We start from the raw sequence: 20,009 nt of genomic DNA, 5'->3' as shown, positions 1-20,009 counted from the left end.
CATGGTCCTGGGACCCCTGTCCCCTCTGGGAAGTCCTGGGTGCCCTCTGTGTGGTTTCTGGTCCCTCCCTCCCCTCTGGCTGGTTCTAGTCCCCTCTGGGCAGTCTTGGATCCCCTCTGGCTGGCTCTGGGTCCCCTCTGACTGGTTCTGGATCCCTTTCTGGGGGAGGGGTCCCAGGTCCCTTCAAGGTGATCTTGGATATCCTCTGGGGGGTCTCATGTCCCCCTCTCTCCTCTGGGTGGTTCTGGGTCCCCTAGGCTCCCTCCTTCCCTGCACTCCGGGATATTAGTCTGAACAGGGTTCCCCACAAGATGGGGTCCCTGCCCTACCCACATCCCTGCTGTCCCCCACCAAACACCTGGCCATGCAGAGTCTGTGCCCTTTGCTTCCGTGGGGCTGGGGGTGAAACCAAATCCGGGGCAGTGACACCCGGGCTATTTTGGAGTTGGGCTGGGTTGGGCTGGCTGGTGGTGGGGGCGGGCCCAGGCTTCTCCAGCTGACAGCGTCCGCCTGTCCTTTCGTCCCTGTCCAGTCTGAGGACCGGCCAGAGAGTGGGCTGCTGGGTGGGAGCCGTGTCGGTCCTGGGCCCGTGGAGGGAGGTGAGGCCCAGCAGCCCCTGCCCTGCCGTCTGAGCCCCCCGCCTGGGTGCTGCTCCCAGCCTCCCGTAGAGACAGGTGAGGAGGCAGGATAGACAGGGGTGGGGGCCATCCTGGGCCTAGCCCCTCTCCTCCAGGACTGCTCTGTTGAAGGTCAGGGCTGTGGGGTACAGTTGGCCCTGGGAGGGGGCTGGTCTAGCCAGGCTGTGACACTCCTCTGAGGGTTGGAGCCCTGGAATCCAGTCCCTGCAGTGACCTGAGCCCTCATTTGGGGAAGGAGCAGCTGGGGTGTGAGGTCAGGGGGCCATGGGGTGCATCCACCTCCTCCTTCGCTGGGGGCTCCCTGCTGTGAGGCAGGCCTGGAGGTCTGGCCGGCCCTGCCCCCAGCTCTGCTGAGATGGATGTCCGCTGACAGCTGGGGCTATTTTAGGCCTGTTGGCTCAGCAGAGGGGACAGCCAAAGGGGCACTGACACCTGACTCCAGGAAAGAATTTCCCCAGGAGTTCGGGAAGCCGCCAGCCCAGGGGTCTAGGGGGAGGCACAGACTCCAGGAGCTGCCCTTGGAAGTCTTTTCTGGAAGGGTGGGGGCGGGGGCAGCAGGGATTCCCAGGAAGGGACCAGACTCTGCAGTCAGGCTGCAAGTCACTTCCCACCCTTGGTGCATCTGAGAAATGGCCCAGGGGCCCCTGGAAGAGGACCTGAGATTGGCCAAGTTCTAGAAGAGCCATGATGGAGGGTGTGGGCAGGGCTCAGGTCAGCCCCAGGGACTCCTGGGCTCTAGAGAAATGACCCCAGGTGGGGGTGGGGGAGTCATGGTCTCCATGTGGAGGGAGGCTCCTGCCAGTGCCAAGCTAGGTCCTCCAAGGCATCAGGAGTCTGAGTGGGGTCTACAAGGAGCTGCCTTCCCAGGTGGGCATCTGAGGAAGGAAGGGGCTTTTCCTGGGAGGCTGGGGCTGTGTCCCCTTCTGAGTCTCCTGTCTCTGAGCGCACTGCTGCATGTATGTGCCCAGTGGGAGTTCTGGGGGCCCCCAGAGGGTGTTCCCGACTTGGCCTGAAGGACGGTGGGTGGCTCTGGAGTCCTCGGGCAAGCATTTCTGGAGCTAGGGTTCTACTGACCAGTGGGGATGCCTGCCTGGCAGGGTAGACTCGGAGGCAGCTGTATCTGTGGGAGCCCCCAACCCTGGCTTCATGGTGTCTGCTGCATTGAGGTGGGAAATACAGGCTGTTAAATGAGGAGACAGGCATCAGCACTGTCCCTGGGGGCCTCAGAGGATCTTGGAGGTCTCTGCCCACCCCTGCCAGGCCAGGGGTCAGCCAGTGCACCTGCCAAGGTCCTGGGCTGGCTCCCCCTAAGCGCGTGTGGTGATGGGAGCTCCCTCTCCTGTCCCTGTCACTGTCCCTGCCCCCCAGAGGCCACTAGCTGTGGGGTGGCCCCTGCCCATGCCCACTCATGAGCTCAGAGGACCTATCTCCCATAGCTGCACCTGGTGTGTTGGGGGGAGGATTCAGTGTCCTGCTTTGGGGGACCCACTGACTGTGATTCAGGAGGGGGGCCCTGGGAGCTTAGATCTCAGGGGAGATCTGAGTAAGCCTTCCCCAGAGGGACATCAAGGCCCAAGAGGGCGTCCCCAGGGGCGGGGCTCGGGTGGCCACCCGCCCAGGTCCTCCCAGCTCCAGAACATGGCCAGGCCATGGGGGGCAGGGGCCAGAGGTGCTGACCACACAGTGAGTCAGCAGGCTGGAGCGGTCTCACCTCCTAGAGGGGGATTAAGGGGGATTAGGCCCTGAATCACAGGACATCACCCCGCTTGTCCCCCAGTGGGCAGCCCATGCTAGAAGCCCAGCTGTGGATTGGGGAAGGAGTAAAGGTGCTTGAGGCCAGCCCTGAGGCCAGTGGGCTGCTGTTCTTACATAAAGAAGCCGGGGGGGGGGGGGGGGGGGGGGGGGGGGGGGGGGGCCCAGGCTCACCATACCCACCTGTGCTGAAGGCCAGCTGGGGCCTGAGGGGGAGGGGAGGCTTAGGCAGAGGCCTGTCCCCTGAGGCTTTCGGGTGGTGCCCACCCCATCCCCACAGGGTGCCTGGCCAGTGGAGCCACAAAGTCTGTAGAGTGACAGGGCTCCTGACAGTCAACCTGGCCAGGCCCTTCCCAGGGGACTCTCTGCCTGTCCTCCCTGGGCTCACTGCTGACTGTGTTTCCTCCAGATCCTCCTGTGGCTGTTCACAGTGAGGGGGTGTGGGCAGCTCAGCCAGTTAGGAGGAAGTCACCTGGCAACAGGGTCTCTAATCCTTTCCTGCTCATCAGGGTTTTTTGGCAGGGGAGGGGAGGAGGCATCGCAGGACAGGTGCAGGCAGCTACAGGTGGGACAGGCCTCTGTTGTGGGCACTTCCCGGGGCGAGGAGGGCTGAGCTGCACCCGGCAGGATGTGTGGCCCAACAGCTTTGGAAGATGAGTCACCCGGAGGAGGAAGTGGGGGGACAAAAGGGGACACGCAGGGCCAAGGGCTCAGAGGAGAGCCTGCTGGGAGATGGGTCACCTTGGGTGCACTCCCGCCAGGGGCCAGGCCCCGTCCAGGTGTGGAGAGTTGAGTGGCAGAGATGTAAGCAGACTGGAGTTTCAGACTCCAGGAAGCAGAGGTGTGTGGGGGACGGGAACTGGTCACCAGGAAGCAGCTGGAGTGGGCAGGGGGGAAGAGGCAGGTCTGTGTGGAGAGTTACAGCATGGCCCCCAGGGTAGGGAGGACCCTGGTGCACAGAGAGGAGGGCCAGCCTGGCTGCTGGTGTGCTGTTTTGGGACAGGTTCTCAACTGGACCGGAGTTGGGGCGTAGGGCTAGAGCTGGGGGGACAGGAAGGAGATATGCTCACCCGTTAGAAAAGCCCGTCGAGGGGTGCACTAGACTCCAGGTGCCCAGAAAGGGGTAAATCTGATTTTATGCACCACTGTGCCTTCTGGTAGTTCTACCTGCGCGTGGAGGTCGGGGGTGGAGATAAGGCCGGGAGGTGTCCACCCTGGGTTAGACTGGGTTCTTCAGGGACACTGATTGGGAAGCCGCGGAGGACTCGGACAGCACCTGCGGCTCATCCCCACTATGACCTTCCCCCAACCTGCTCTCAGGTCCGTCCCGCCGCCCCCGCCCCCCCACCATGGATCACTCATTCAGCGGGGCGCCCCGATTCCTGACCCGGCCCAAGGCCTTCGTGGTGTCGGTGGGGAAGGACGCCACGCTGAGCTGCCAGATCGTGGGCAACCCTACGCCGCAGGTGAGCTGGGAGAAGGACCAGCAGCCGGTGGAGGCGGGCTCTCGCTTCCGGCTGGCCCAGGACGGCGACCTGTACCGCCTCACCATCCTGGACCTGGCCCTGGGCGACAGCGGGCAGTACGTGTGCCGCGCGCGCAATGCCATCGGCGAGGCCTTCGCGGCCGTGGGCCTGCAGGTGGACGCCGAGGCCACTTACGCCGAGCAGGCGCCCCACTTCCTGCTGCGGCCCACGTCCATCCGCGTGCGCGAGGGCGCCGAGGCCACCTTCCGCTGCCGCGTGCGCGGCTCGCCGCCCATGGCCGTGAGCTGGGCCAAGGACGGCCGGCGCCTGGGCGCGCCCGACGCCCCCCGGGTGCGCGTGGAGGCCAGCGGCGAGGCCAGCGCGCTGCGCATCCAGTCCGCGCGGCCGCGCGACGGGGGCACATACACGGTGCGCGCCGAGAACCCGCTGGGCGTCGCCAGTGCCGACGCCGCGCTCACGGTAGACGCGGACCCAGACGCCGCCCCGCCGGGAGCCTCCACTGCCGGGCTTCTGGCGCACCTGCAGCGGCGTCGGGAGGCGATGCGCGCCGAGGGCATCCCTGCCTCGCCACCTGGCTCTGGCACGCGCACCTGTACGGTGACTGAAGGCAAGCACGCGCGCCTCAGTTGCTACGTGACGGGCGAGCCTAAGCCAGAGACGGTGTGGAAGAAGGATGGCCAGCTGGTGGTGGAGGGCCGGCGACACCTGGTGTACGAGGACGCTCAGGAGAACTTCGTGCTCAAGATCCTCTTCTGCAAGCAGTCGGACCGGGGCCTCTACACCTGCACGGCGTCCAACCTGGTGGGCCAAACCTACAGCTCCGTGCTGGTCGTCGTACGAGGTGAGCGCCTCGCCCGAGGGGCGGGGAGTGCACGGTCCCCGCCCAGGTCGCTGCCCGCAGAGCGCAGGAGCAGGCGCCTCCCCAGTCCCGCCCCCACCTGGAATGGAATCCGTGGTGGAATCCTGAGGCAGAGCTGTTGGCGGCTCTCGCCTCTTCGGGCCCAGGAAATGAGGGCGACACGGATGACCCTCGGCCTGTCCCATTGTCTTTGTGAGAGTCACATGAGTGAACAAAGCGCTTTGTCCTAAGCACCTCCTCCTCCTGAGACACTGTCGGGGTGAGCCAGGCCCTCCACCCCAGTGACAGGTTGCCAAAGGGGTCTCCCAGGCAGAGTCCGAGAGAAAGGCAAGGGCTGGGGCTCGGGCTGGGGCCGAGCCGGGTTGAGCCAGTTCACAGGTTCCCGTTGAGGATCCCTGGAGGGGTCTGGGGCTCCCTCTGGGTTCTGGAGGGAAGCCCTGGCAGGCGACGTGATCAGGTCCTGCGGGCAAGTTGGCGAGGCTCCTAAGAGCAGAGACTGACCTCCACTTCTGACCCGCTGTAGGATCTCAGGGCGCTCCGACCTTCAGTGCGCGCCCCAGGCCATGGCCCACGCGGAGGAAACAGCCCGGTTCCTTGGGGGAGGGGGGCTGCACAGTAGGAAATGCGCAGGGCAGCGGGGCCTGGCCCACAGCCGGTGCTCAGGGACTGCAGTGATCTGGCGCTGGCCCTGCCGCCTGGCTGCTGCGTGGGCGTGAGTCCCCCGAGCTTTGCGCTGGGCTGCTGGCTGGGGCCTCGGTTCTCCTTTTTGTCTTCAGGACATCTCCTTCTGTTTAAGGGAAGGGGGCTCTTCAGGTTCTGTGCCCTCGCCCGCCCCTGTCCCGCCTCCATCCCCCTACCTCCCTACACGCTTCCCTGCTGCTCGCCTGCCTCTCCACTCCCCCCTGCCCCGTAGCCCCCTCAACCCTGCCCTGGTCCCCCGCCCCCACGCTCCAGCTTCCCACTCCGAGCCCCTTAACCTGCCCCCCTTCCTGCCCTCCCCCGCAGCTCACCGCTGCCCCATCCCCACGCTCTGCCCCCTCCCCCCTCCTCTGTCTCCTCGGAGCTCTCTTCCCTGCCTCGCCGCTGCAAGCATCCCGCCGCCCCAGCACCTCTCACGCGCCTCCTCCCCTCAGAGCCCGCCGTGCCCTTCAAGAGGCGACTTCAGGACCTGGAGGTGCGGGAGAAGGAGTCGGCCACGTTCCAGTGCGAGGTGCAGCTGCCGTCCACGGAGGCTGCGTGGTACAAGGAGGACACGCGTCTGTGGGCCAGCGCCAAGTACGGCATCGAGGAGGCGGGCACTGAGCGCAGGCTCACGGTGCGCAACGTCTCGGCCGACGACGACGCCGTCTACATCTGCGAGACCACGGAGGGCAGCCGCACCGTGGCAGAGCTCGCGGTGCAAGGTGGGAGGGGTCGGGCGGGAAAGGGGTAGGGTCCTACGGGGGGGGCAGGGGTCATGTGGGGGTGAGGGCAGGGGTCCTATGGGGGGTCAGGGGTCGTGTCGGGGGAGGGCAGGGGTCCTGTGGGTGGCAGCAGGGGTTGGGGGGTAGGGGTCCTGCGGGTGGCAGCGCCATGCGGGTGGTGAGGCCTTGCAGGAGGTGGGCAGAGATCGGAAGGGGCTGGGCAGGGGTCCTGCGGGATGCCGACAGGGGTCCTGTGGGGGGGGGTGCAGGGGCCGGAAGGGGCAGGGAAGGGGTCCTGGCGGGGCAGGGGTCATGCGGGATGGGGCAGGGGTCCTGCGGTGGTGGGGGTAGGGTCCTACGGGGGGAGCAGGGATCATGTGAGGGTGAGGGCAGGGGTCCTACAGAAGGTCAGGGGTCGCGTGGGGGGAGGGCAAGGGTCCTGCGGCTGGTGGGGCCATGCAGGTGGAGGGGTCATGTGGAGGGTGGGGCCTTGCAAGGAGTGGGCAGGGATGGGAAGGGGCAGGGCAGGGGTCCTGAGGGATGGGGACAGGGGTCCTGGGGGGGCAGGTGTCTTGCGGGGGCACTGGGGGCATCATGCAGGGGGCGTGGGGCCATGTGGGGGGTGGGGGGAGGGTGTCTTGCGGGGAGGGTGTCTTGCGGGGATGGACAGGGGCCTGGAAGGTGTGCTGGAGGGAGGCTGGGGCAGGGGTCCTGTCTGACCAGCCCCTCACCCTGACCACCACAGGAAACCTCATTCGGAAGCTCCCGAGGAAGACTGCAGTCCGCGTGGGTGACACGGCCATGTTTTGTGTGGCGCTGGCCAGGCCCGAGGGCCCTGTCCACTGGCTGAGGAACCAGGAGGAGATGGTGGCCGGGGGCCGCGTGGCCATCACCACAGAAGGCATGTGCCACACGCTGACCATCTCCCAGTGCAGCCTGGAGGACATGGGCGAGGTGACCTTCACTGCTGGTGACTGCCGGACGTCCACCCAGTTCTTCGTGTCTGGTAAGGGCCTGGGGAGTGCCCTTGGATGGACAGTGCCTCCTTCGTCCATGGGGCCCTGCTGTGCTCTCCAGCCCGCTGCACAGAGGGCTTTGGGGACTGAACCAATGGGTCATAGCTTCAGTTTCCTGGGGCCCCTGGTTTGTTTGCGCCCTTCTTCACTGTGATCACCCCAGGTGACTGTGAGGTAGCAGTCCTGTTGGCCTCCCCACTCTATGAACCAAATTAGAAGGTAGGGATTGTTGTGGGTGGCATGGGGTGGGTGTGGGAAGTCAGGTGTGGGCATGTCCTCTTTCTGTGACCTTTGGTATCCCATTTGTAGATTGGGTGGTAGGTCACTCCCCCCACCCACACTCATTGGTCAGCCCTTGGTTGGGGTAGGAATGTGTCCCTGCCCACAGGTCTGAGCACCCTCAGAGTGGTCACTGCACCTGCTTTGGTCACTGGTTAGCCTAAGACCTGCAGAAACGGATAAGCCTGGTCCCCAGGCCACGTGCACAGTTTGAGTGGCCTGAAGCCGGAGCACTCTTCCCACTGCAACCAAAGAAATGGCCACAGGGCTGGGACAGGGGTGGCGGGCCCACGCCCTCCCTGGGCCCAGTGTCCCCTTGTGCCTTGGCCATTCCCAGATCATGAAAGTAGCTCCCCCAGCAGGGTGGGGTTCTGTGACACCTTGAAGGGCTGAGCTTGGACCCAGGGCCTTGGGAGGGAACTGCCAGTCAGTGATATTGACTGTGCTCTCTCCAGCCCCTAGGAGGCCGCCCCTGCATGCCCCTGAGGCCCCTGTGGTAAAGGGAAGGACAGAGTGCTCCGTCACCCTTGCCTGGTCCCCACCACCCCATGGGGACCGCCCTGTCCCCATCGACGGTTATCTGGTGGAAAAGAAGCGGCTTGGTGCCTATACCTGGAGCCGGTGCCACGAGGTGGAGTTGGTGGCTGAACGTGAGCTGACTGTGGCCAGCGTGGCTGAGGAGGGGGACTTCCAGTTCCGGGTATCAGCTGTGAACAGCTTTGGCCAGAGCCCCTACCTGGAGTTTCCAGGGACTGTCCACCTGGGTAAGTGAGGAAGGCTCCTGGAGCCTGCCCTGAGGGCTTCCTGGGGGAGGGGGAACTTGGGCTCTGGAGGGGGAGCAGAGGAGGGCAGAGGCCGGCCCCTTCCTAAGGCCCTCACTCTGCAGCCCCCCAGCTGGCTGTGAAGACTCCTCTGAAGGCGGTGGAGGCGGTAGAGGGTGGCGAGGTGACCTTCTCGGTGGACCTCACTCTGGCCTCTGCTGGAGAGTGGTTCCTGGATGGCCAGGCCCTAAAGGCCAGCAGTGTGTATGTGATCCGTCACGACGGCACGCAGCATGCCCTCACCATCCGCTCCGTGTCCGCCAGCCTGCATGGCGCTGAGCTCAAGTTCGTGGCCAACGGAATTGAGAACAGCATCCGTATGGAGGTCCGAGGTAGGGGGACCCCAGCTGTGACCCCCCAGGCCTCTTCCCTAGGGGCAGGGTGGGCTCCCAAGTGGTCTCCTGGATGTGGCAGGCAGGGGAGGGGCGTGTGGCTGTGACCCCCCCAGGCATCTTCCCTAGGGCCAGGTGGGCTCTGGGTGGTCTCCTGGATGCGGTGGGCAGGACAGAGGAGGGGGGTGTGAGGCAGCTTGCCCAGGGCTGGGGGCGGCCTCAGCCTCAGTGTGAGTGGAGGAGGAGCTGCAGGACCTCACTTCTGCATCTGTCTGCTCCCCTCTCTCTCTCTGCAATCTTGTCTCTTCCTCTTTTTTTCTGTCTGTTCTCCCATACCCCACCCCCCACTGTGTCCACTCTTTACTGTCTCATTCTCTTGCCCATACATCCTCTCTGTCCGCTTCCTCTGTCCACTCTCCTCTGCCCCCTCCCCATCCCTGTCCATCTCCTCTGTCCACCTCCTCTGTCCCCTCCCCCTCCATGTCCATCTCCTCTGTCCACTCTCCACTGTCCCCTCCCCCTCCCTGTCCCCGTCCGTCCCCTCTGTCTGCCTCCTCTGTCCACCCCCTCCCTCTGCCCCCTCCCCTCTGCCCCCTCTCCCTCTGTCCACCTCCTCTGTCCCCTCCCCAATGTCCCCTCCCTTTGTTCATCCCCAATGTCCCCTCCCCATCTGTCCACCCCTCTCCCTCTGCCCCCTCTCCCTCTGCTCCCTCCCCTTCTGCCCCCTCCCCCTTTGCCCCCCCCCCATCCACCCCTCTATCTATGTCCCCTGTGTCCACCTGTGTGGCCCCACACAGCCCCAGGGCTGGCCGCCAAGCGTCCAGTGGCAGCTGTGAGGGAAGTGCTGGCCCGGCTGCATGAGGAGGCGCAGCTCTTGGCAGAGCTCTCAGACCAGGCTGCGGCGGTGACATGGCTGAAGGACGGCCACGTGCTGCCCCTGGGCCCCAAATACGAGGTCCAGGCGAGTGCCGGACAGTGGGCACTGCTGGTGCGGGATGTGGTGCGAGACGATGCTGGCCTGTACGAGTGTGTCAGCCGTGGGGGCCGCATCGCCTACCAGCTGTTGGTGCAAGGTGATGTCCTCTGTGTGTGTGTGTGTCCACGTCCTCGCCTGCCCACCATCACCATGGTCACGGCCACACGTTATGTTCCCAGCTCTGGGCAGGCTCTAGGGGGTCTGGGCAGTGGGAGCCCCTGTCCTCTGTCCTTGTGGGAGGGTGGGGGACTTAGCTGATCTTGGGGAGCAGGAGTCTGGGGAACTGGCTCCAGTGACACTATGGTGTGAGAGGTGGACAGCCTGTGAGAGGGTGGGGAGGGTCTTCCTAAGAGCAGGTGGTGCGTGAGTGGTTGGAGGTCAGCATCCCAGGCCAGTCCTGCCTCTGAATGGGACCCTGGTCAGTGAGGCCCTGGAGCTCTGGGCATCTCCATCTGCTGTCTGAGTGGGTGGACATGTGGCCAGGGCTCTGCCAGCTCCCTGACCTGCCCATGTGCCCTTGCAGGGCTCACTCCCTTTCTGCACAAGGACACAGCTGGGGGCTTGGTGGATGCCGTGGCCGGGGGCCCAGCCCACTTTGAATGTGAGACTTCTGAGGCCCAGGTTTGTGTGCGCTGGTACAAGGATGGCACGGAGCTCAGCCGCTCCAGCCAGCGCTTCCTGCAGGAGGACGTGGGAACGTGGCACCGGCTGGTGGCAGCCTCGGTCACCAAGCAGGATGAGGGCACCTACTCATGCCGTGTGGGCGAGGACTCCGTGGACTTCCAGCTGCGTGTCAGTGGTGAGCTGCAGCCTCCAGGACTTGGTGGTAGGAAGCAGGTCCGGCTGCATCAAGCACTTGTGAGGCCAAGCTGCCCGGCCCTTCCTTTTTTCCAAGAATGCTTGTGGGGGTGCAGTTGCTTCCGGAATTGGGGAAAGAAGGTGCCCACAGAACTAACGTTTAGATGAGAGAGGAGTGTGGGTATGAAGAATAAAAGATAAGAAATTTGCAGCCCTTTTTCTCTTTTCGAGGATGAAAAAGTGAGGCTGGCAAGACCCAAAAGGTGCCGGAAGCCACCTCGGCAGGTTAAATTGGGATCTTGATGGACGAGGCTCTGGCTCTTTCTAGAACCTATTGGTGCATCTTGGTGGATTCTCAGGATCTGGCTTTGCCTTAGTAGGGTCTTGGCCACTGCCCCCCATGCCTCCCTCCATCTGTCCCCAGGCACCAGCCGGGGTACCCATCATGCTCAGAGGGGTCAGGGCACAAGCCCCACCCTGTGCCTGAGGAGGGTCCCACTGGCAGCACCTGACATGAAGGATTCCCAAGGTGGCCTGGAGTCTACAGCATGTCTGTGCCTTGGCTCCAGGTCTTGGGGAACCTCACCTAACTAAGACCTCTGACCACCTGTCCCTCCCTGTCCTTAGAGCCCTCAGCCGTGTTTGCCAAGGGGCAGCCGGCACGCAGTGAGGTGCAGGCCAAGGTGGGGACCAGCGCCATGCTGAGCTGCGAGGTGGCCCAGGACAAGACGGAGGTGACGTGGTACAAGGGCGGGAAGAAGCTGAGTGCCAGCTCCAAAGTGCGCATGGAGGCCACGGGCTGCAGCAGGAGGCTGGTGGTGCAGCAGGCGGGGAAGGTGGACGCCGGGGAGTACAGCTGCGAGGCCAGGGGAGAGAAGGTCTCCTTCTGCCTGGACATGACAGGTCAGTTGATGAGGCAGATGTATGACCGTATCCCAGGAACAGGCCTGGAGGAAGTATATAGGTGGGGGCTGGGGCAGTGATCTGCAGCTTGGTCAGGGCCTGTATCAGTCAGTTATCTGGTGCCATGTAAGAAGTACCCCCAAACTTTGGAGACGGTTGGTTCTGTGGTTAGGAACTCGGGCAGGGCTCAGTGAGACTGTTCATTTCTGCTGGGACAGGAAGATCCAGCCTGGCTTCATCCATGCATCTGAGGTCCTAGTAGGGGTGGTTTCAGTGGATGCATCTATCTGGGACAGCAAGCCTCTCTCTCCTTGTGATGCTGGCGAGGCTCACTCCTCTGTCTGGGATCCCTTTCTTTCCTCATGATGCCTCACCCCAGGGCCCATTTCTTCCTGTGGAGAGCCGGCTCCTTCCCCTCAGGGCATAGCAGAGCTACAGGGCTCGTTAATGTCTGTGCTCAGAGTGTGACCTCCGTCATCTTGTATGGTGGAAAGACAGGCATAAGGCCAGTCTGGTTTCAAGGTGGGGGAGAAGTAGACCCCACCGTTGAGGGATGTGGACGCAGGGAGGCTTGGCTTATCAGGGACCACTTCTAACAGTCTATCACAGGGACATCCCGGGGACACAGTTTCTGTCTGTCTCTAATTCTCTGCCTTCCTGAACACAAGATAAGGATCTTTCTAATGCTTGTTGCCTCATGGTCACAAGATGGCTTCCACAGCTCTGGCCATCACATTCAAGGTGGGAAAACATGCAAGGGGTGTTTTTTTATTCCTTTTTTGTCTGCTGTGCAATAAATTATCACAAAATCAGTGGTTTCAAACACTCTGATGGCCACACCCCCCTGCAGATAGCCTGGAAAAATGTGCCCCTGGCCCTACTGCCTCAGCAGTGGGACGTCGAGAGTGGAGGAGGTGGGCCAGTGGTTACATGGCTGGCCTGTGTGTGTGCTGGGACTGCCCTGTCCCACGGGGTGGCTGCAAGCAGTGCAGGGATCAGAGTGTAGATAGGGTCCGATCTAACCTCTGTTGGGTGACTGGGGCAACTTGTCAGTGTTGTGTGTCCCTGAAACTCACCTGTGCCCCCAGACCTCAGAACGTGGCCTAATGTGGACATGGGGTCTTTGCAGAGGTGATCAAGGTTGAGGTGGATCTTGAGGTGAGAGCATCCTGGATCAGGGTGGGTCCTTATGAGATGAGGGAGGGGGATTTGAGATGGCCACATGGAGACAGAGGCAGAGATTGTGGATCTGGGCACAGCCATGAGCCCATAATGCCTGGGGCCCTGGCAGCTGGGAGAGGCAGGAGGGACCCTCCTGGAACCTTCCAAGGGAGCGTGGCCCTATGGCACCTTCACCTGTCTCCTGGCCTCCAGACCTGGGAAAGAACAAAGCCTGCTGTCCTAGGCCCCCCATTTGTGGTCATTTGATCCTGCCACCTGTGACTCAGTTTCGTTTTCTGCGAAGTAGTAACAGAGCTTCTAAGACTTTGCTGAGAGACTCTGTCCATAAGACCATCCCTGGTGCTCTGTGAGAAGCACAGGCCTCCCGTCCAGACACTGTGAAATCTGGCCTCTGAACCAAGGTTCTGGGGGTGAGGTAGGGAAGAGAGGGGACAACAGCTTGCTTGGTGGGGCTGGGGCTGAGGTCCAGGCAGGAGGGTCCTGGCATCAGGTCCTGGAGGATGAGCCCAAGTGTATCAGGCGGGTGGTGCTCAGGGAGTGAGTGTACGTCAGGGTGCCCGAAAAGTTCTGGAAGGCAGCTGGTGGTGTGTTGAGGCTTGGGATAGGAGGCTGAACAGGAACTGGTGCCAGGTAATTGAGTAAAATGCCATAAAGTCTACCCTTGTACAGCATACAATTCTGTGGTTTTAGTACATTCACAAGGCTGTGTGATCGACCGCACCACCACCTAGTTCTAGAACATTGTCATAACGCTGTGACATGCTAAACCCACCATCACCCTGTGTTTACCCTCCCCCATGGACTCATGAATCCACTTTCTGCCTCTGTGGGTTTGCCTGTTGTGGACACTTTATTTAAATGGAGTCATACAGCATGTAGACTCTTAAGTCCGGCTCTTTCCATCGAGCACTATGTTTCCAAGGTCCATCCATGCTGTACCATCAGTGCTTAATTCTCTTATGGCCAGTAACATTTCCACCATGTGGATTGTGTCCCACATTTCGTCTTTTTATCAGCTAACGCATATCATGGTTGATCCTAGTGTTTGGCTGTTACCAACAGTGCTGCTAGAACATTCTTACATGGGTGAACATATATTTTCAGTTCTCTTGGGGTTGCTTGGTCATAAGTAATTTTATGCTTAACTCCCTGGAGGACCATTCTCCACAGTGGCTGCCCCCTTTTACATTCCCACCAACAGTGTGCAAAGGTCTTTCTCCACATCCTTGCCAGTGCTCATTATTTTTATCTATTTGTTTTTTGCTTCTAGCCACACTAGTGGGCATGAGGAGGTATCTCATTGTGGTCTTGTTTTGAATTTTCCAGATGATGCATTCTGTTGAGCATCTTTTCATGTACATGTTGGTCATGTGCATGTCTTCTTTGGAGAAATGTCTATTCAGGTCTTCTGCCTTATTTTTAAATTCTGTTATCTTTTTATTGTTGCATTGTAAGAGTTCCTTACATATTCTGGATACTAGATCCTTATCAGATAAAAGATTTTCAAATATTTTCTGCCATTCACTTTGCTGAGAGTGTCCTTTGATGCACAAAAGTTTTTTAATTGTGATGAAATACAATGCACCCTCTTTTGTTGCTTGTATGTTTGGTGTCCTAAGAAACCAGTGCCTGATCCAAGGTCACACCAGTTGACACCTGTTTTCTTCTAAGAGTTGTCTAGTTTTTGCTCTTACATTTAGGTCTTTGATTCACTTTGAGTTAGTTTTTCTATATGGTGTTATATAGGGATCCAGGTTCATTCTCTGCATGTGGGGATTCAGTTATTCCAGCACTGTATGTTGAGCAGACGTTTCCCCCAGTGAGTTTTCTTGGTACCTTTGTCAAATATAAGTTGATATTGGGGCATCTGGCTGGCTCAGTTGGTTGAGCATTGGACTTAGGCTCAGGTCATGATCTCACAGCTCATGCGTTTGAGCCCCGCATCAGGCTCTGTGCTGACAGTGTGGAGCCCACTTTAGATCCTCTGTCTCCCTCTCTCTGCCTTTCCTCCACTACGTGTGCATGCGTGCTCTCTCTTTCCCTCTTTATCACAAAAATAAACACTAAAAAAATCATCTGACCGTCAATGTTGGGATTTACTTCTGGATTCTCAATTCTGTTCTATTGATACATAGAACTGTCTGTTCTATGTCAGTACCACAGTTTAGATCACTGTAGCTTTGTGGTGGGTTTTGAAATTGGCAAGTGTGAGTCCTCAAACTTTGTTCATTTTTCTTTTTTAAGATTTTTTTGAGTATTTGAGGTCCCTGCATTTCCACTTGAATTTTAAGATCAGCTTTCAAATTTTGCAAAAATGGCAGCTGGTATTTTGATTATTATAGTACTGAATGTGTAGATCAATTTGAGTATTGCTGTTTTAACAACATTAATCTTCTGATCCGTAAATACAGGCTACCTGTCTATTTATCAAGATTTTTAATTTTTTTCCCAAAATTTTACAGTCTTCAGTGTAAAAGACTTGTGGAGTTTGTTGCCATGCATTCATTTTTCTTGATGCTTCTTTAAATGGAATTGTTTTCTTAATTTCACTTTCAGATGGTTTGTTGCTAATACACAGAAACAGAACTAACTTTTGAATATTGGCCTTGAGTCCTACAACCTTGCTGAACTGGTTTACTCACCTATTAATTCTTTCATGGATTCCTAAGGATATTTAAAAACATTTTTTAATGTTTATTCATTTTTGAGAGACAGAGAGAGACAGAGCATGAGCAGGGAAGGGGAAGAGAGAGAAGGAGACACAGAATATGAAGCAGGCTCCAGGCTCTGAGCTGTCAGCACAGAGCCCGACACAGGGCTCGAACTCATGGACCATGAGATCATGACCTGAACCGGAGTCAGACGCTCAACTGACTGCGCTACCCAGGCGCCCCTAAGGATATTTTTTTAGATACAAAAAGGTGTCACCTGCATGTACAGATAGTTTTACTTCTTTATTTAAAGTCTAGATGCCTTTCATTTTGTTGTTGATTATTAATTGAACCTCTTTACTTTTTGTAGGTCTGTTCAGATTTTCTATTTCTTCTGGGGTCAGTTTTGATAATTTGTGTATTTCTGTGAGTTTGTCCATTTTGTCTGGGTTGTCCAATTTGTTGGCATACAATTGTTCATGGTATTCTCTTACCATGCTTTTAATTTCTCTAAGATCTGTACTGATGTCCCCACATTTATTTCTGTTTTAATAATTTGAGACTTCAAACTTTCTGGGTCAGTCTAGCTAAAGGTTTGTCAATTTTGTGGATTTTTAAAAATGTCCTTTGTTCTTTCTATTGCTTTTTTATTCTCTATTTCATTTGTCTCCACTCCAGTCTTTATTTCCCTCCTTCTTCTAACTTGGGGTTTTGCTTACTCTTTATAGGTTTGTTATAGTTTTATAGTTTTAAGCTTTATAGTTTTATAGTTTATAGTTTTGTTTATAGTTTTATGGTTTTTTAGAGAGAGAATGTGTGTGCATGTGAGGGGGGATGGGCAGAGGGAAAGAAAGAGAATCTTAAGCAGGTTCCACACTCAGTGTGGAGCTGGACGTGGGGCTCAATCCCATGTTCCTGGGATCATGACTGAAGCCGAAATCAAGAGTCAGACACTCAACCAACTAATCCACTCAGGTGCTCCATAGTTTCTTAAAGTGCGAAGTTAAGTTATTGATTTGTGCTCGTCTGTTTTGACATAGACCTATAATATACAACTATCAGCGCTTTCAGTGCACCTTAGTAGTCCTGAGGTGTTGTGTTTTCATTTCCATCTATCTCAAAATGTTTTCTAATTTTCCTTATAATTTTTCAAGAGTGCATTGTTTCATTTTGACAGGCTTGTGAATTTTCCAGTTTTCCTTCTATTATTGATTTCTAGCTTCACTCCACTGTGGTTGGAAAAGACTGTTTGCATTATTTCAATCTTTTTACATTTATTGAGCCTTGTTTCCTGGCCTCTCCCATGCTCTGTGCTTTAGTGAAGTGTGTTTCCTGTTGTGGTTGGCTGAAGAGTTCTGTAGACTCAGCTGGGTCTGCTGGTGTGCACTGCTGTTTATTTAGTGAGCTCCTGTCTGGCTGTATGTCCATTACTGAAAGTGGGGCATTGAATTATCCAACTATTATTGTACGACTGTCTGTTTCTCTCTTTAATCAGTTGGTTTTCACTTCGTGTGGTTTGGTCTCTCCTGTGAGTTGTGCTTATGTTCATAGTTATCAGATCTTCTTGATGAGTTGACCCTTTTATCAACTTATGATGTCCTTAATCAATACATTATTCAATCAATATATAGTGTTTTGTAATGGTTTGCCTTAAAGTCTGTTCAACCTGACAACATAAAAACCATCTTGTCTGGTTGCTCTTTGTAAGGAGCATATCTTCACTTTAAAATTATTTGTTTCAAAAAACCCTATTTGTGTCTTTGGATCTAAAGTGAGTCTCTTGTAGACAGCATATATTTTTTTTAATCTGTTTTGCCAATCTCCACCTTTTAGTTGGAGAATTACTATTAACAGTTAAATTAATATTTACAAAGAAGGACTTCTACTATTTTTCTCTCTTTAAATTTTTTAAAAAATGTTTCTTTATTTTTGAGAGAGAGGGAGAGACAGAGTGTGAACAGGGGAGGGGCAGAGAGAGAGGGGGACACAGAATTTGAAGCAGACTCCAGGCTCTGAGCTGTCAGCACAGAGCTTGATGCAGGGCTTTAACTCATGTGCCATGAGATCATGACCTGAGCCAAAGCTGGACGCTCAACCGACTGAGCCACCCAAGCACCCTGTATTTTTCTCTTTTAATATGTCATATCTTTTTTGTTCCTCATTTTCTCTATTACTGTTTTTTACATTTAACTTATTTTTTTCTATTTTCATTTCCTTCTCACTTCTTTTTCTGTACTCAGAACTAAGTATATATATTTATTATATTTAATTTAACATGACTTTATATATATTATATATGTTTATGTACAATATTTACTCTTTTGTCTGTCTATATACCTTCGTACCTACCTACCTACCTGTCTAGTTTTTTCTTAGTGTCTACTGTCTACTCTTAGTGGTTTTGACAGTTAACATCTTAACTTTATAATAATCAAGTTTAAAATTATACCATCTTAGTTTAAATAAGAAATTGCTTCTTTACAGCTCTGTGTGCACACACAAAGGACAGCTTTATGTTGTTATCATCATAAATTATGTCTTCATATACCAAATTTAGTCAGTTAACTTTATGGTTTTATAATTATTGCTCATGCATTTGCATTTTAAGTCATCTGGGAAAAAAGAATAGTTAAAAACTAAAAATACTGGCTTTTATATTTACCAGTGTCCTTTACTGGTAAATATATTTACTCTTGTCCTTTATTTTTACATATGATTTTAAGTTACTGTCAGTGTTTTTTCATCTAAACCTGAAATGCCTATTTACCATTTCTTGAGGGTAGTTATAATGCAACAAAATCCTGTGTTTGTTTGACTGGGAATGTATTAATTTCTCCTTCACTCTTAGGGATAGTTTTGTCAGATATTAAGTTCTTGGTTGATAGTTTGTTTGTTTTTTTTTCACTGAGAAGTTTAAACACATCACCCATTACCTTCTGACCTCTATGGTTTCTGAAGGGAAATACGCTGTCACTCTTAGTAGGAGTACTTGTGACAACTGGCTTTTCTCTTTCTGCTTTCAAGATTCTTTTTGTTTTTGGCTTTTGACAATTTTGATATAATCTCTCTCTGTGTGGCTCTCCATTAGTTTGTCTTGCTTGGAGTTTGTTGAACTTCTTGGATGTTAATTTTAGAGATTTTTGATCATTTTTTTCTTAAACATTCTCAGTGCCTCTTCCTCTTGCCCTCTCCCTATAAATATCCCCCATGTGCATATATTGCCCAATGGGCATCTAAGGCTCTGTTCATTTTTCTTCATTCTTATTTCTTTCTGCTCCTCAGACTGGATAATTTCAAGAGACCTATGTTCAAATGTGCTAATTCTTCCTTCTGTGTGCTCAAAGCAGATGCTGAACCCCTCTAGTGACTTTCCATTTCAGTTATACTTTTCAAATATAGAATTTCTATTTAGTTTTAGAGATCTATCTTGTTATTGATATTCTCTACTTGGTGAGACATTTTCCTCAAACATTACTTTATTCTATGAGAAATGATTTCCTTCGGTTCTCTGAACATATTTTAACTGGATGACATAATGACTTTGACTGGTGAGATAGTATCTGGGTGTTCTCAGGGACAGTTCCTGTTGACTGCTTCCTTTCCTGTAACAGGCCATGCTTCTTTGCATGCCATGTCATTCTTTGTTGATAAGTGGAATGTTAAATAATTTAACATGGGAACTTGAGTTCAGATTCTCCAACCCCTCCCCCAGGTTGTTGTTGTTGCTTTTTGTTATTGTTGCTGTTGTTTGTGTGTCCAGTGACTTTTCTGAACGACTTCTGTGAAGTATGCATTTTTGTGCTGTGTGAACCACTGAAGTCTCTGATTGGTTAGTTTATTGGTCAGCTAATGGTTTTGTAGTGATTTCCTTAGATGCTAGTAACCAAGAGGTCTCCCAGTTCTTGCCAAGGGCCATTGTGTTGTTACATGCATATGCCACTCAGCAAGGCAGTTTCTGAATTTACACTTGTCCTTACTTTATGCTTTACAGCCTCAAGGTTAGCCTGATGTGTGACTTTAGGGCCTATTCAAGTGTTTCCTGAGTATACATATATATGTGGACTTCTAGATGCCCAGGGATGTGCCAGAGCTTTCCAAAGCCCTCTATAGACATCTCATTCTTCAGCTTTTCCTTGTAAGCTGATTAGTTAGCCTCTTCTCTGCCTGACTGTGACCCCACTTCAAGCAGCCATGATCAGTAGTGCATGTGATTGTTTTTAACAAATGCCAATGGGGAAAAGGCTGTTTGCATGGGATGGCCTTCTGTTTAGGTTTGAATAATAAGGAAAGAAGGAATGAAGACAGACAGATAGACAGACAGACAGACAGACAGGCTTGTGAGTGGAGTTTGCCAGTGAACCACCAATAGGTCAAATAATGATAATTCCCTGGGAATGGGCTGTGAAAGAGCTCTTGTCTCATTCTACTCCCTCATGTGGGTTCCAAGTGCCAGTGTTCCCTGTGATTGTGGACTGTTGGTTTTCCAGGCTACCTCAGAGTTAGGGAGGAGAGTATGAGGATTGGGTATGTTAAAACACCACAAATCTTGATGTTCTTACTGAGATTCAGCTGTTTTCCTTGAGTACATGCCTCCTAGATTGCTGCAAGCCTTCCGTTAATTTCCAGAACACTAAAAAAGTTGACTGCAACAATTTTGCAAGGTTTATGCAATTTTTAAAAAGTTATTTTGCCATTTTTGCTGACATCTCTTTGAGTGATTTTAAAATATTTAACCAGCATTGTAATCCTGGGATTAAGGCTACTTGATTGTGGTTTGTTATTCTTTTTACCTGTTTCTGATTCAATGTGATGCTGTTTGGTTGAGTATTCTTATATTTATTTTCTTAAGGAATTCTGGCTTGTAGTATTCTTATACTGTCTTTGTCTGGTTTTGTCACCAGAGTAATGCTGG

General features: G+C 54.4%; 1 protein-coding gene across 1 annotated transcript in view; it reads left to right on the top strand.

The window, feature by feature from the left end:
* The first annotated feature begins 3,470 nt into the window (after window positions 1–3,470).
* OBSCN (obscurin, cytoskeletal calmodulin and titin-interacting RhoGEF) overlaps window positions 3,471–20,009 on the top strand; it is a 161,950-nt gene continuing 145,411 nt past the window's right edge. Inside the window, exons 1-8 of the mRNA XM_042981271.1 lie at window positions 3,471–4,718; window positions 5,870–6,139; window positions 6,885–7,145; window positions 7,890–8,198; window positions 8,321–8,587; window positions 9,385–9,660; window positions 10,087–10,362; window positions 10,989–11,264. Coding sequence (XP_042837205.1) covers window positions 3,740–4,718; window positions 5,870–6,139; window positions 6,885–7,145; window positions 7,890–8,198; window positions 8,321–8,587; window positions 9,385–9,660; window positions 10,087–10,362; window positions 10,989–11,264 — 2,914 coding nt within the window. The 5' untranslated portion in view covers window positions 3,471–3,739. The remainder of the gene's footprint in view (window positions 4,719–5,869; window positions 6,140–6,884; window positions 7,146–7,889; window positions 8,199–8,320; window positions 8,588–9,384; window positions 9,661–10,086; window positions 10,363–10,988; window positions 11,265–20,009) is intronic.

This window comes from Panthera tigris, chromosome A1 (genome assembly GCF_018350195.1).
Source record: "Panthera tigris isolate Pti1 chromosome A1, P.tigris_Pti1_mat1.1, whole genome shotgun sequence".
NCBI classification, from domain to species: Eukaryota; Metazoa; Chordata; class Mammalia; order Carnivora; family Felidae; genus Panthera; species Panthera tigris.
This window is presented reverse-complemented; position numbering and strand designations above follow the sequence as displayed.